Here is a 16,271-nt window from a genome sequence, read left to right on the forward strand (position 1 = left end):
AGTCTATCACCCCCCGAGAGATTCTTAACCATGAACCAAACACCCTGTATATATAGAAGCGATAGACATGTCTTTGCCTTTAATGTTCGTTTGGACAGCTACAGCCTCAATGCCCGCGAACAAGGGGATGTTAATTCTATAGAAAGAATAGCACTTTTTAATTCCTAGAAGCACTCCTCCATACGGGGTGTCTCGGTCTAGGCGAATAATGTTGAAATTATTCAAGTTGAAATTAATGTTTGAGGTAAGCCATGTTTCACATAAAGCAAAAGCATCGCATTTCAAATTATGCAGCAAAATTTTTAAGGAGTCAATTTTAGGTATGATACTTCTGCAATTCCACTGTAAAACAGTGACGGAATCTTTCATTGGAGGAGGTGAATTACCCATTGAAAGATACAATCGCTGCAAGGATGGGCCATTGAGCAATCAGCTGCTCTAAAAATGTTCTAATTGTTGGGAGGAACGCTGAAAGTATACATTTTAGTGGTTCAGTAATATTGAATGCTGTGAAAATCCAATCAACAATTTCAGAAAATTTCAATAAACCTATCCCTGGTTGAGGCTCGGAGGAAGTTGAAGTTTTATTATTTCCAGTAATGGTGTTCTGTTTGGATTGTACATTACCAAAACCGGGAGGGACTGGCTTTGGTATTGCATCGGAATTCTTTAGCTTTGGCCGCAATTTATTTGTTGAAGGAGAAATTTTAAGGCCCTTGCTTGGCAGTTTGGGAAAAGAGGATTGTTTTCTTTTCCTGGATCCTCTAGGTAAAACAAATGATGTACCTTCGGACGTTTCTTCAGAGTCAGACTCTTTCGGCAATAGAATAGCGTATCTGTTTTCTGGGACCGTGGGTTCAGGAGTAGCATTTTTCAGTATTTCTGCATAAGAGCGCTTAGATCTCTCCTTCAAGGATCGTTTAATTTTCTTCTCCCTCAATTTATATATGGGACATGCAAGGAGCTCGTGTGAAGTTTCTCCGCAATGTAAACATTTTTCTACGTTTTTATTGCATGTATCCTCTTGATGAGGCCCCCCACATTTGCCACACCGTACCTTATTGGAACAGTAAGTGGCTGTGTGGCCAAGCTGTTTACAATTGAGGCAATTCATTACACGAGGGATGAAAAGGCGAACGGGGAGACGAATTTTATTAATAAGAACATGGCTAGGCAAAGTAGACCCAGCGAAAGTTACACGAAATGAATAGGATGGTCGGTAAACTTTTTTCTCTTCTTCAATTGATACTGAGTACAATTGCTTAACATTGAGTATTTTTACTTTATTAAGCAGGGTGTTCTTGAAACAACCAACACCATGCTTAGGTATATTCTCGGCAGTGAGGCTGGATTCGGAGATGACTCCATCGCATTCTATATCGCGCGAAAGTATATAAACCTTATATTCACACGTGAAGAGTTCACAGGCTACTATCTCGTTAGCTTGTCTAATGTTATCAATGCTAACTCGAAGTTTGACTTTATTTACTTTCACGATCTCTGTTACAGCAGAAAATCGTGAAGCCAGATCCCGTGCAATTTGGACAAGGTTTAATGGCTTTCCTTTCCGCCTGAAGAAAACTTGCCAAGGTCCAGAAGACCCTTGGGAGTATAATTTTATTCTAGGGGGAGTTGAGGGAGGGGAATCAGAAGAATTTTGCTCTTGTGAAATGGAGGATTCCATCTCACTATCCTCCTTCTCGCCTACCATACACAAAAAGTTGATTAAATACTAACACTAACTGAATTATACTAAAAATCTACCTGTCCTTCGAAGAGTTGTAGTTTCACGTTGTCTCCCTCTGTCACACGCTCGGGTTGAACACAGCACAACCACCACTACCAAGATGGAGCCGTTGTTTACCTGTGGGTCCAGTGGTATTTCCTTACTACGCAGCGTGGCTAGGTATACAAATACACAAAAGCCCGTATCTGCACTAGCACAGATGAATAAGTGATGATGAAGCGAGACGCTTCAACAACAAGATGCAGCTCTGTCTCACTTCGTCACAAGCGCCGACAGTATGCAGCGCAACCACTACCACCACCAAGGTGGGGCCACCGCGTATCTGTGGGTCCAGAGGTATTCCCCTACCACGCAGCGTGGCTAGGTACACAAATACTCAAAATCCCATATCTGCACTAATACGGATGAATGGGTGATGATGAAGCGAGCCGCTTCACCAACCAGATGCAGCTCTGTCTCACTCCGTCGCAAGCGCCGGTTATATGCAGTGCAAACACTACCACCACTAAGGTGGGGCGCCGCTTACCCGAGACTTCGTTGCCTTCGCACCAACACTCGCTTATCGCGTGGTACCACCACCAAACGACCGCTCTCGCAGCCAACAATCCTGCCTGTCTCCGCACCAACACAGCATCAACCACTGACACGGTACACAAACTTCTAGCCCACTTACGGCTTGCACAGCCTTGGTTGCTACAACCAATCAGCAAACACAACCTTTCAAGGCGAAGGCTAAAACTGTTATGATGTAATACACTTGTAAATATTGCACGCAGTATTGCATACCAATCATTCGATGACTTATAATTTCATTAAGCCTGAAATTATTGTTATCAGAAGTCTTGAATCATTTGGATAAACGAGTTTGAATATCACCCCACGTTAAAATCTTTCAAAATTCTTCCATTTGCTTGTTTAACAGAATTCTGACAGAGAATCTCTCAAATATTATGAAACAAGCCCCAGAAAAAATTGGAATCGAGAAGGTTCAATAAGTTGATCCAGAGAAACACAAAAATCTACATTCTACAAAAAATTGAATAACTTTCGCAATTTCCGTCCGATTTAAACTAACAAATGCTTATTTTCATTGGTTATTAGCAGGCTTTAATTTCCCATAAAATATATTTTTTAGGATTGCATTATCTTGCCCAAAATATTGACCAAATGCTCATTTTTCTTCAAAAAATGACGAAAAATCAACAAAAAGTTCAATAGTTTCGTAAATAACGCCAGAACCAGTAGTCGCACTAAAATAAAATGTTCTAACAATCGAAAGTGCATTGAACTACCTTTAATTGAACATTATAATATTTCATGTCGATGCACTACAACCGAAGGTATTTGGATTTTACTGAAGGCATTTTTAATTTTAAAGATGAAATTCATTTTTTGCTGTAACTCAAAAACTGTTCTACTGCGAATTTTTCGGACCTCATTTTCGGATTCAGCACGAAATTTTGCATCAGAAATGGTGTTCGAATATTCAAGTTCAGATTTTTATTTTGTAAACTAGTGTTATCTTTGTACTACAAATGCTCATTTTTTCAAAAATAATCAAAATTCTAAAGATATACACCCAATCTCATATTCGTACAGTACACATATATTAGTTTTTGTGTGTATTCAACTTAAATTTTATCCCATTCTTCTAAATAGTAGTTTCTAAAATAATTCTCATTATAATCCGGATAGTTTCGCACTTTTTATCCAAATAATCCCATTTATTTTTCTAATCAGTTAATAAGCGGGGTCCGCAATGGAGAACATTTAAACAATTATAAATTTTCTCTAAATGTTTTTGCATACCTTATGCTTTAGGTTCTTCTCCTGTACAAATTTCCAATATCCACCATTTCTTAGTAAAAGTACCATTTACGGAAGCTTTACTTTAAAATTTATTTTAAGATATTATTAAAATACACATTCTGATCCATAGCACTTCTAGTGGACATATACTACCCCCTACAATAACTCCACTGTCCCTGCGCTTAACTGCTGTTATAAGACTTTTACGTCCAGGTCTGAGTTTGATTTTCTCCACTCGAAACAACAGCCATTTGAGTCAAAGATGTTGAATTTGGACTCGTTGACAAAGTTTACAATCTTCCCAATATTCCGGTAAAATGTTTCAATGTTGTTTAGTAAATAAAAAATCAATTCTTTGATCTTCTCATTGATGAACGGGTTCTTGCTCAGAACACAGGCGCTGTGATTGTCCGTTCTCCATAATTTACGAACCGTACCAAGGCAGACTTATACTTAAATGCTATGATTCAATTTATATACCATGTATATAACATAAGTTACTCGATTTTCTCAATTCTTTCCAATTAAAAATCGTTTATCCCTCATCGTTAATCTCTTATGGTTCAAGTTTTTCGAAAGATCTGCTCTACGTTTCGCCACATCAAAGTTTTTTACGATATTGCAGTTAGTTTACTTTTTTTTAACCATTACGTTAATTTGAGGGAAACTAGTGTAGAGGAAACTGTGCCAATGAACACTTTTGTGTAGCCATAAAATCTTTTTTCTAAGTAAAACAAAAAAATAAAGAAATAGCAGGTCTTAAATTACAAATTAATTGACTTTTCAAAAGTGTACGAATATGAAATTGTGCCATTTTCACACAAAGTAATGATATTGTATGTGTACTGTACGGAAATTTGCACACATTCTAATACAAATGATAAGAAAATGACAGATGATACTACTACCACATTTACAAAACAATACTTATATTAAATAGCGAAAACATTTATGAAACAATATAAAACATATACTCTAGAGGTCTACGATTATGAAATTGTGTCACTGTATGTTATTTCGATGTCCGAGTCGTCGTAGTAATCTGTTATCTCGCCTTCCGGTTTATTGTTTAGGTAATCTGTTGCTATGTTGCTCCATTTTGTTTCGTTTAGTTCGGTTATACCAGGATCGAATCTGCTGCAATTCTTTTGTCGTGACTAACGACTTACCTTTCAATATAGGGGCCCCTTTTCAAAATTTCGGAAGAAAAATGATGTAAGATTTTGAACGCTTATATCTTTTGTTGTACTGAATGGATTTAATCAATTTCTTCGGCATTTTGTCGAAAATATTTGTACCAATGTTGTATTAAAATTTGGAATATGTAGGACATTCATTATCAACGGAAAAATAGTGTTTTGAAAAATCTTTCGAAAACGACTCGGAAAAGTGAAAATTTTCAGCCCATCCCGCACAGAGTCGTCAAAATGGTGCAGCAAATGAACAATAAAATACTGAAAAGTTTATATATATAGGTCCACTACATGTTTGTTCCTATGATTATTCGTATTGGGTTGCTTGTCGAGAGCAGTTGGTGGGGGAAAGCCGGCATATTATTTTTGGTTAAGCCATTAGAAGCCGGACGGAAAGGAAAGGCTCATGCACGCCACGAGAACGAGCTAGAAAGCGATAGTAGTGCATATTAGCGAAAGTGTTACGTACATTTTGAACCTTAATAACTTTTCTTCTATTAAACGGATTGCCAATCTTGTTTCATAAATCGGAAGGAAAACGTTCAACGCTTGCTACCGATACGTTGTTTGCTATATAAAATTTGTTTAAATAGTTCAAAAACTACTTTAAATGAGAATCAACAGTAATGATAAAACCTATAAATAGGGGTGTCGTAGCTTTTCGCAAAGCCAGACGTGTGTAAGACGCAGTGCATAACAGACGTGCGTGGTCGTGAGAAGCTGCATCGGACGACCAATCAAATCGGCTACCACCGGAGAGAAGAAAAACGTTGGTGGCGGTGAGAAGGCCAAAAAGCCAAAGGCTAAGAAACGCAGTCACTGAAAAGGCGGGAGTAACTTCCACTAAAATTGCCACCAAAATATCGAAGGCTGCAAAGCGTACTCATTCGGTGTGAGCTGCGAAAGGGGAAAGATGTATGTACGCAGTAAAAACAATCGTCGGCAAGATTTGAATTCTTTCAAAAGATTCTCGTCTTGTATCAACATAGTTATCTACAAACCGTCCTTATTAGGACGAATGCAAAATGGAAAAAGAATTTAATTAGAAAGTTTCTTTTATTAACTAGTACTAAGTTTGCGCTTGTTAATTCTGTACTTTTACCAGTGAACCATAAGAAATTTTTTTCTAATCTACAAACCCGAAGGTTTTAGCAAATCCTTCCAAGAAAATCAGTGAATGTGGCAACTCTGCCACTAAGCGAAAGCTACACCAAAACGATTGATGAAAATATTTTCATTTGTCGAACAAAAGGATGTCCTTCCATCTGCATTGTAAAGTCAATCAATAGGAACGCCTTGATGCGAAGCGTACTCATTCGGAGTGAGCTGCGAAAGGGGAAAGATGTATGTACGCAGTAAAAACAATCGTCGGCAAGATTTGAATTGTTTCAAAAGATTCTCGTCTTGTATCAACATGGTTATCTACAAACCGTCCTTATTAGGACGAATGCAAAATGGAAAAAGAATTTAATTAGAAAGTTTCTTTTATTAACTAGTACTAAGTTTGCGCTTGTTAATTCTGTACTTTTACCAGTGAATCATAAGAATTTTTTTTCTAATCTACAAACCCGAAGGTTTTTGCAAATCCTTCCAACAAAATCAGTGAATGTCGCAACTCTGCCACTAAGCGAAAGCTACACCAAAACGAATGATGAAAATATTTTCATTTGTCGAACAAAAGGATGGCCTTCCATCTGCATTGTAAAGTCAATAAATAGGAACGCCTTGATGCGAAGCGTACTCATTCGGAGTGATCTGCGAAAGGGGAAAGATGTATGTACGCAGTAAAAACAATCTTCGGCAAGGTTTGAATTGTTTCAAAAGATTCTCGTCTTGTATCAACATAGTTATCTACAAACCGTCCTTATTAGGACGAATGCAAAATGGAAAAAGAATTTAATTAGAAAGTTTCTTTTATTAACTAGTATTAAGTTCGCGCTTTTTAATTCTGTACTTTTACCAGTGAATCATAATAAAATGTTTTTCTAATCTACAAACCCGAAGGTTTTTGCAAATCCTTCCAAGAAAATCAGTGAATGTGGCAGCTCTGCCACTAAGCGAAAGCTACACCAAAACGAATGATGAAAAGATGGGTTGGTAATGTATATGGGGTGTCGTGACCACACTTCGAAGTTATTTCAAATCTTGCAAAGCATAAATTGACATAATTTCAATGATTGTTCCTTTATGAATGAATGACAAATTTTCAGGTCAACGCGGCAATAACTTTGCAATTTATAGAACAATTTTATATTTTTAGTTATCATATATTAACTGTCATCTCTTCCAAACAACTTAACCCTCTGCTGCCAACCCCGTGGTTTTGCAGGGTTAAGGAGAATCATTGTAAAATATTCAATACATGATTTTATGTTGTTACCTCCACATACCACAGGGGTGTCGTGACCACACTTCGAAGTTATTTCAAATCTTGCAAAGCATAAATTGACATAATTTCAATGATTGTTCGTTTATGAATGAAATGACAAATTTTCAGGTCAACGCGGCAATAACTTTGCAATTTATAGAACAATTTTATATTTTTAGTTATCATATATTAACTGTCATCTCTTCCAAACAACTTAACCCTCTGCTGCCAACCCCGTGGTTTTGCAGGGTTAAGGAGAATCATTGTAAAATATTCAATACATGATTTTATGTTGTTACCTCCACTAAAACCACTTCAGAACACTCCCACCTGTCATACATGTACATTGTCTGCTTGTTGAAATCATTATATGAAATTATTGACCTGTATTCAACGCGGAGAACTCGGTAATAAAATTGTTTTGCTGAATATACTAACGAACGGATCCCCAGGAAAATTTCACTGAGCCCGGTGAATCGAAATTAATGCGTAAAATTTAGCCATTTGAAAGAGATACAAGCAGAATTTTAAGAATATGATCATCGCGGTTATGTCCCGGACATTACCCGCCCCTAGTTTTTCGCTAAGCGTGTTCATTTCTGTACGAAAAAGATTCCGATGGTTGTTTCGAGAGATTTTAACATTGATATTTCAAAGCAAGAAAATTGTTCATTTCATGAATGAATGTCTCAACGAGCTTAGAATCCAGCGCATCCCCTATCAACGCAGACGCCAACAACAAAGGTTCTTTTCAGAACCACCATAATTATTATAAAGAATAACTTGAAACATTCCCACATATTTCATTGAGCATCATTCGATTTGAATTACAAGTCAAACGAGTAGTCACGACACTCCGGTTATGTCCTAGACATTACCCACCCATCTTTTTCTTGAAGGAGAATATCGAGTTGATGCCGATGCTGCATGCTTAGTTCTGTTTTTGTTTTTTATTTAGTAATATTTTCATCTGGGATGTGTGATTATTGATCGAGTCGTGTGCTTTTTCTGCTCTTGTTCGCGCTGCCTTTCCTCATTGTCTACCTTCAGAACCTTTTCCAGTTTGATATTCATGGAATTCATTTGTTCTTGTAGTTTCCTGATGGTTTCATTTGCTTCTTTTTCACGCTTAATGCTGGCACCTAGGAGTTCAGTTAATTCGTTGATTTGATTTTCTCTTTTTTTATTTCTAGGTAGAATTTTTCTTTTATATTTTTCTGCTACCGCGTAGTTATTTTTTCCCCTTTCATTTATGATTTTATAGGCTTCGGTGAATGAATTTTTTGTCGATTTTTCGATGCACGATTTCTTCTTCGTAGATCCATTTTGGGCATTTATTACTCATCGAGTTAAGACCATTTTCATTGCAGTTAATACATTTCGGCGGTTTTACGCAAGGGTTTTCTTGAGCAGTTGTGGCATTTTTGCTCGTCTGTGCAGGATTTTGCAATATGGCCGATTTTAGGCATTTATAGCATCTTCTTGGTCTCGGGTAGTAAGGTCTGGTTGGTAATTTAAGCAGGCGATTTTAAGACTGGGTGCTTCATTTGGACTGTTTATTATGATTTCCAGCGTAGATGTTTTTATAAGTTTATCGTCCACTTTTTTCATGTATCGGCGTACCGCGATAACTCCCTGTTCTTTGAGTTCGTTTTCGATTGTAGTTTCGTCTTTATCTTTGACCTCGTGACGCAACGGCATGTATTCAGGGTTTTATGTTTAGACACTGTAATTTTTATATTTGGTCCAAGTAGTAGATAAATTTTTCCATGTTTTTGGCATGGCGTGAGTTATTTGTTTGGACGATGATTTTACCGTTCCGTGTTTTATTTATTTTTGTTACTTTGCCGCAGCAGTGACCAATCAGTGACGCGTTGCGGGTTTCGTGAGTAATTCCTGGGGGCCGCCACCGATCCGTTTCTCACGTTGGTGGATATCGAAAAGTTCGGATAGGATGGTCCCACCAGCTGTTCGGTCAATTCAGGAACGTGAGGCTGGTTTTGAGTTTGGCACGGAGATGTGAATCCGGTATTATGCTTCGGTTTCTCGATTAGAAGTGATGAACATAGATTTTGTTGATCCGACAATCCTCCCTTCAACACAAACCCATCAAAGACAAATCTTGCAGATCGGTTTGCAGATCCATCTCGGGAGCACTTTCCTTCTGATGTACTAGTGCCCGAAGTTCACCGACGGATTCACGAAGTGACACAACTTCTTGAATCGTCTTTTTTAAAACTGACAAAATTGTTGTCAGTGGAGCAATCCCGCCCATTAGCGTCTCAATAGCTTTTGAGAAGCATTAACCCCTGAGATGCTAGAGCTTTATTATCGTCGAATTGCTGTCGCAATTGTCGAATCTCGTCCCTCATCTCGCACAAGACACGCAACAGGTCGTCTCCTACGAGCTGTTCGTAAAGAAATCCTTGGTTATCGGAAGGATTGGATCTCTGTACAATTGCAGGTACGTCTGTACTCAACAAATCTCCCAAAACCTCTATCTCTTGTTTATTGTCGGGAGGAAGTGCTGCCTGATCGTCACTGAAATGACTGACATAAACTGCAAGATTTTCCAACAACCTCGAAATTTCCTGGTTGACTTCCCCTGCCGCATAATTTTGGATAACCTGGAGCCTAGACCCGAAATGAAGCAACCGTGTTCGGTGAACCTCCTTTTCTTCACCCACGTCACCCCGAAAAGTACGGATAATTCTCTCCGAGTCGATCGCCCATATGACGAAATTCCCCGAAGACGCCGCTGTCGCTGGACACCCGAAAGATCCGAATCAGGAGAGACAAAAATGCTTCAGGATATCACCTCAAAGTCCAGCTCATCGTAATTCAAATGATCGACGCGCATGAACACACACGCTTGGTTGAATTTCTACAACGCCATAATATCTCGCGCTATATTGGAGTAAATCACCAAGACACAAGGCAAGCAGGTACTAGCACAGTGAAATTCCTGATATTTCGTCGAATAAATCTAAAACAACTCGTCCGGCACACCAACTACAAGCAACTGAATTCATAAATTTGGGCGAAAAACAAAGCAGAAAATCAAAAAACAAATATGAGAAAATGTAAATAAATAATTATTACGACTGCGGAAAAATATTGCGGAAGAAACCTCACCATCTGTTCTACGAAAATCCGATTTTAGTGGAAGCACCCAACACTCCGGAAGAAAAAATATTTTCCAAAAATTAGTTTGGGTTTTGCCCACTACTCGGGTTCTGATTGCCCGGCGAACCATTCTCTTCAGGGCGGCCTAGGTGCTTCTAACAGAATTTCGGATTTTCGTAACAACAAAAAAAGTAAATAAACAAAATAAATTACAATTTGCTGACTTTATTGTCCCTCAACTCTCTCCACTGCGGCTGCTGGGCGGGAAGGCGGGCGGTTTCTTTCGCCCTGCTGGGACTATAACCGCCGAGTTCTCCCGGAATGTCGTTGGCTGCTCCCAGCGGTCCTTTGTATCTAGCTAGAGAGGTGAGCTTGGCTTGTTGGAACCTCCCTAGCGACGATGGTGAAGTATCGCCGAATTGAATTGCTCGCCGCAAGCGAATACACTCCTTAACTGTTAGCTTACTCCTGTTGGCGAACCGACTCCGTAATTTTCGCTGGTGCCCGAACCACGAGCCGGCACTTCTCGACGGTCTTAGCTTGCCGTCACACTGAAACGGTTTTCTAGTGGCGAAAATTGTCTCGAAAAAAACTTGTAAACGTACGTCTGTCTATTGCCGCGCTTCGCCACTTTCTCTCCTACTACGATGGCCGCCTTCTACCTCAACCGAAAACAAGCACGCATAGCTGTCATCGATAAGCAGCATAACCAGGGTACTCGTATTTTTCCAAGTGGAGAGCGGTGACTTACCGAAGCCCTATATTATTAATACACAAACATAAAACAAAATTTTCAGGGGGGTTGGCATAGCGTAGTCGGTAAATCGATTGCCTTGTACGCAGCGCACCTGGGTTCGAGTCCCGACCCCGTACATAGGGTTAGAAATTTCTCATATGAGATTTTTCTAACCCGAAGAGGCGAATGACCTTAAGGTTAAAACCTCTATAATCGAAATAAAAAAAAAAAAAAAAAAAAAAAAAAAAATTTTCAGCTAAATTTCCACCTAGTGTTAAATTGTCACCCTAACGGGTTACAAAGTCAATGCAGAGAGATACAGTATATTTTGTTCAATCGTTACTATTATGCATATGACATTGTGCAATGGTTTTAAAATAATTCATCTGAACATTCCAATTTGACAATATTTCAGTTCGAATTTCTATATGTTGAAGCCCCCCACCCCTCACTACGACCTATTCTTCAACCTCTTACGCCCATGAAATTGAGCTAAGGCTTTTGAATAATTCATCCGAACATATCAATGTGGTTAATCTAAAATATGTGATGTTATTTTGGTATGCTATAAAAATATCTTTGGTGCACTGGCAGTGTTGGCAATAAAAATGATTTTTGGCATTTAATTCGTACGATCGAACTTTGAATAACTATAACTTGTTTTAGAGACACCATATATCCTTCGGCAGAGCTGTTCAGCATATCGTGAACTATACTGATCTATTTGTTGGCATACTGCAGGAATAATTGTAGTCCGTAGAATTAAAATGCAAAAAAAGTAGGATTTCGCATACTAATTTCCATACAAATTTCAAACACAATGCGCTAAGCCAGGTCAAAACCAATCGACCCCAAATTTTGCACAGGTATTTGGGACCCAAAATGGAACCAAAAAAGTGCTGTGTTGAAAAAAGATCATTTTGCCCCACCCTAATACACATCAATGATTGCTCTCTTTTCAGGTATCAGGATTGGTTCCAGGAAAAATATTTCACTACTCCAGAATCCCAAAGTCTGCGCTCTGATTTGATCAGATTTATCATAGGCGCTATTCATCCTACTAATGATATGCTCTGCTCTGACATTATTCCGCGCTGGGCAGTTATTGGTTGGTTACTGACATCTTGCACCAATGCAGTAGCACAAGCTAATGCAAAACTTTCATTATTCTACGATTGGTTATTTTTTGAGCCTGTAAAAGATAATATAATGAACATTGAACCCGGGATTCTTGTAATGTTTCATTCGATCAAAAATCATCCACTGGTTAGCTGTACACTACTAGATTTTTTGTGCAGAATCATGAAAAGTTTTTACCCAAAAGGAGGAGAGATGGTTCGTAATGGTATATACAACTCGTTGAGAATTATATTAGACAAACAGGTACTACAAAGATAAAAACTTTCAATGCATCAATTTTAAATTTTTCGAGTTTTTAAGGTCATCCCTAATCTTCTTCCCTTGTTAGAATCTACCAAATTGGATCGGGAACTAAGATCAATGTTACGAGAAAATTTTCGAGAATTTTTTTCATCAGCCGATTCCATACAAAGTACTTTTTGTGAAACGCAATCTTTCAAGTCCCTTTCAGCAGAAGACGGTGAATTTCCAAGTGGTAGATATTATACCTAACAGATGATCAAAAAAGTGTGAAATACTAAATGTATATGATTTACAGATCTTAGCGAAGACTGTTGTAGTAGTATTCAGGAGACTACAATATACAACACACCTGAGCAGATATTTAAAGAAGACGAAAAAGATGCTGAAATAATGTGTCTCAAAGATGATCATTCAGATGATGATGATTTGCCGCTTTCTAAGGTAATACTTGCATATATATATATATATATATATATATATATATATATATATATATATATATATATATATATATATATATATATATATATATATATATATATATATATATATATATATATATATATATATATATATATATATATATATATATATATATATATATATATATATATATATATATATATATATATATATATATATATATATATATATATATATATATATATATATATATATATATATATATATATATATATATATATATATATATATATATATATATATATATATATATATATATATATATATATATATATGGCTTGTCGTTTGTGGATCACTCTTTGTAGCCTATTTATTGTTCAGTATAGTAATAATCCATTGACATAAGCCAAACATTATTTCGATAAAACGAATTTTGTATTTCAATTTTCTATCTACAACCGCTAGAAATAATCATCGAACACTTCCAAGTTGTCTGAAAGGAACTTGATAACTTAGCAGTGCAAAAATGTTCATTTGTGCGAACATTCCGACTGCAATTTTTCTAACTTATAACCATCGGATCGAACTGAAACATATCGGAAAATGAAGAGCGAAATAAATAACTCCAAGCAACGGCGTAACCAAGAGAAGGCTTTGGGGTTTACCACCCCCCCCCCTGCCTAAAAAATATTGGATTGAAGTAAAAAATTTATCGATTTTATTCTATATTACAATAAGAATTATCTGATCCATACATAGAAGCTAAAATTGATTTAATGTCTATAAAACATAGAACAGCTCACCACAAAATTGCATATTTTTCAACACTTGCTAAAAATGTTTTTGCCTTTCTCATTCACTCTAAAAATCGTCAACCTAATCCCGGCCCGGAGGGCCGAGTATCACATGCCATTCGACTCAGTTCGTCGAGATCAGAAAATGTCTGTGTGTATGTATGTATGTGTGTGTATGTGGAAAAAATGTCACCTCTGTTTCTCAGAGATGGCTGGACCGATTTGCACAAACTTTGTCCCAAATGAAAGGTACATCCTTCCCATCTGCTATTGAAATTTTTATGTATTGGACTTCCGGTTCCGGAGTTACGGGTTGAAGAGTGCGACCACACAGCAAATTCCCATATAAACTGATATGAAAAATTCTCAAAGGGAAAATTTCAAAATCAAATTTGTATTTTTTATGCCAAATCGTCAATCATACCGGCCCGGAGGGAGTATGCAGTGAGGGGTTGCTACTTTAAAATTAAAACTAGTTTCAAATTTCTTAAAAGAAAATTTTCGACAGGGCCCGGACCTCCCGGATCTTCCTCCATGATCCGCCGCTGGTTTCAAGCGATGTTTCAGTATCACATAGTATTTCAAGATCGTGGGTATCGATCCATTGTATGAATGTGCAAATCGTACTGAACATGTAATATTCATTTCCACCATTGTATTGAACATAACCAGCTATGGAATCGTAGTCTGGGCAAATGAGAAAGGCATAATTGCACCACTAGGTGGATTAAAACAGGTTTTTATTTTGGGAATGTGTCGAGTTGATACGAAAACGTAATATGATCATTAACGAGGATAACACTTTCCGAATGTAGAGAGAAATTTATGAAAAATGGCGTTTTCCATTCGACTCTAGCAGGTCCTGATCGATTTTGATGAGTCAAATGTTCAAAAACAGTAATTTAAGGTCAAGAGAGTATCATTTTAAAACCGACAATTTCGGAGGTTTAGTATCTTCGATGAGCTTTGCAAACGTAAAACAGCACATCATTTGATAAAATAATTTTGACGTTATATCGTCCAAGAAGTATGTACGGCGAATTTACTCAGATTAATATTCATGTCTACAATAAAGTCTCAACAAATTCGCTAAAGACGCGAACTCTGTTACTATTTTCTAAAAAAATAATTCTGCATAATTTTAAAGCTTCAAAAATTACGGTTTCTGAATTATGGCGTTTGGACAGTAAGTTCGATTTTCACCAAACCCCACCAAACCGAATTTCTGACTACACCGCTGACTTTATGTAAGTAGAAACAAAGTCGTTCTATAGTTGTTCACAAGAAACTCCTTCGAATATTGAATAACTATTATAGTACATTGAAAACCCGATTTTATCAGCCATATATGAACATATGTTTGATGGACTCTAGCAGCCCAACAAGACTGAATTGACCATGTTTTCCTTATCATGAAGATGGAAATATCCAAAAATAAAAAGTTTATCTTTTTTAAATTTTACGCTGGAAAACTCCTTTAAAATAAATTTAATTGATCAGAAGTAGTTATCAGACTACATCAAGGGACGGGAAGAATATTTTAACAGATTCCGTGTATTATAATGAAAAGGAAAATTGCCCGATTTAGTCAATGTCCCCATTTTGTCAGCCTAAAATACACCATGAGACTGATAAAAACGGGTCTATATTGTATGTATTATTCACTGTGTCCCACATTATTAGGTACATTCAATTTTTGGTGATTCTTTTATTGCATCGAACTACAACAATTTTTAGGTAGTTTTCAAGGGGTTATTTTATCGACTTTTTCCAAGATTTGGCGAACCTATTCCAATTCGTATACCAATTAATTGGTATACTTAAGGGTTTATATGTTGCAGATAGAGAAAATACTGAAATTTTCAGCTTTTTTTCTACACAATATTACAAAAGCTTATTAAGCATTTTACCCTCATAAATTAGTGAAAATTATAAACTATTAAAAATTATCAATAGTTTCATTTTTTATAAAACCATGATTTTTTAATAAATAGTGACCTCGCTTCACAACGCAGTTAATTTTTAATGTTTTGCGGTGAGCACGATCTCTCGAATTGATGAGCTGAAAATTATGGAATAGAAGTTAATTTTTAGAATTCTTTACAGATTTAACTCACGGGCAAATGTCTCTGAATGAGACCCGCTGGTTCCTTAAGATGATTTCGCTAGATTTTCAGAGCATTGTGCACCCGTGCATAAGGCAAGTGACGGAAGGTTATCGAAAAGTTTCGCGAAAATGAAAATTCCACAAATGATGATGATTTTCCCAAAAAGAGTTCGGTTTTGAGAGGTTTTTATTTGTTCTTTGGCATTAGGATTAGCGATAATAATTCAAATCAAGGATACTACTGGGAAGTCACTTTTAGAAAAAGTCGATGTCAAAGTAAAGTTTGCACTATGCACGCATGCACTTCAGAGGTAGCGTGATATCAGGAGCTGCGATTTCATTTCTTAGTTCTCAGCCGCATTGGAAAATTGAGTAAAGTATAAACTTGAAATCAATTAAAAAAATCGATTTTTTTTGGCTCAGCACAATATATAACCCCATTAGGAAAATTCAGTTTTCCAACCACAATGCATTGATTGAGGAATTCGTTTGTATGTCTATTTTATGGGCCACTTTTTTGCTTTCCCATTGATTTGGTTTGAGATTTCTAGCACTGATGTCCTATACTGATTTGAACGATTCTCT

General features: G+C 36.9%; 1 protein-coding gene across 5 annotated transcripts in view; it reads left to right on the plus strand.

Annotated features, from left to right (window-relative positions):
* The window catches only part of LOC131683083 (integrator complex subunit 3 homolog), an 891,455-nt gene that overhangs the window by 140,515 nt on the left and 734,669 nt on the right, over positions 1 to 16,271 (plus strand). For all 5 annotated transcript variants that reach the window (XM_058964904.1, XM_058964901.1, XM_058964902.1 and 2 more), the window contains 3 exons: positions 11,942 to 12,362; positions 12,420 to 12,594; positions 12,658 to 12,803. In XM_058964904.1, the coding sequence (XP_058820887.1) occupies positions 11,942 to 12,362; positions 12,420 to 12,594; positions 12,658 to 12,803 (742 nt within the window). The remainder of the gene's footprint in view (positions 1 to 11,941; positions 12,363 to 12,419; positions 12,595 to 12,657; positions 12,804 to 16,271) is intronic.

The sequence above is a fragment of the Topomyia yanbarensis genome, chromosome 2 (assembly GCF_030247195.1).
Source record: "Topomyia yanbarensis strain Yona2022 chromosome 2, ASM3024719v1, whole genome shotgun sequence".
Classification (NCBI taxonomy): Eukaryota; Metazoa; Arthropoda; class Insecta; order Diptera; family Culicidae; genus Topomyia; species Topomyia yanbarensis.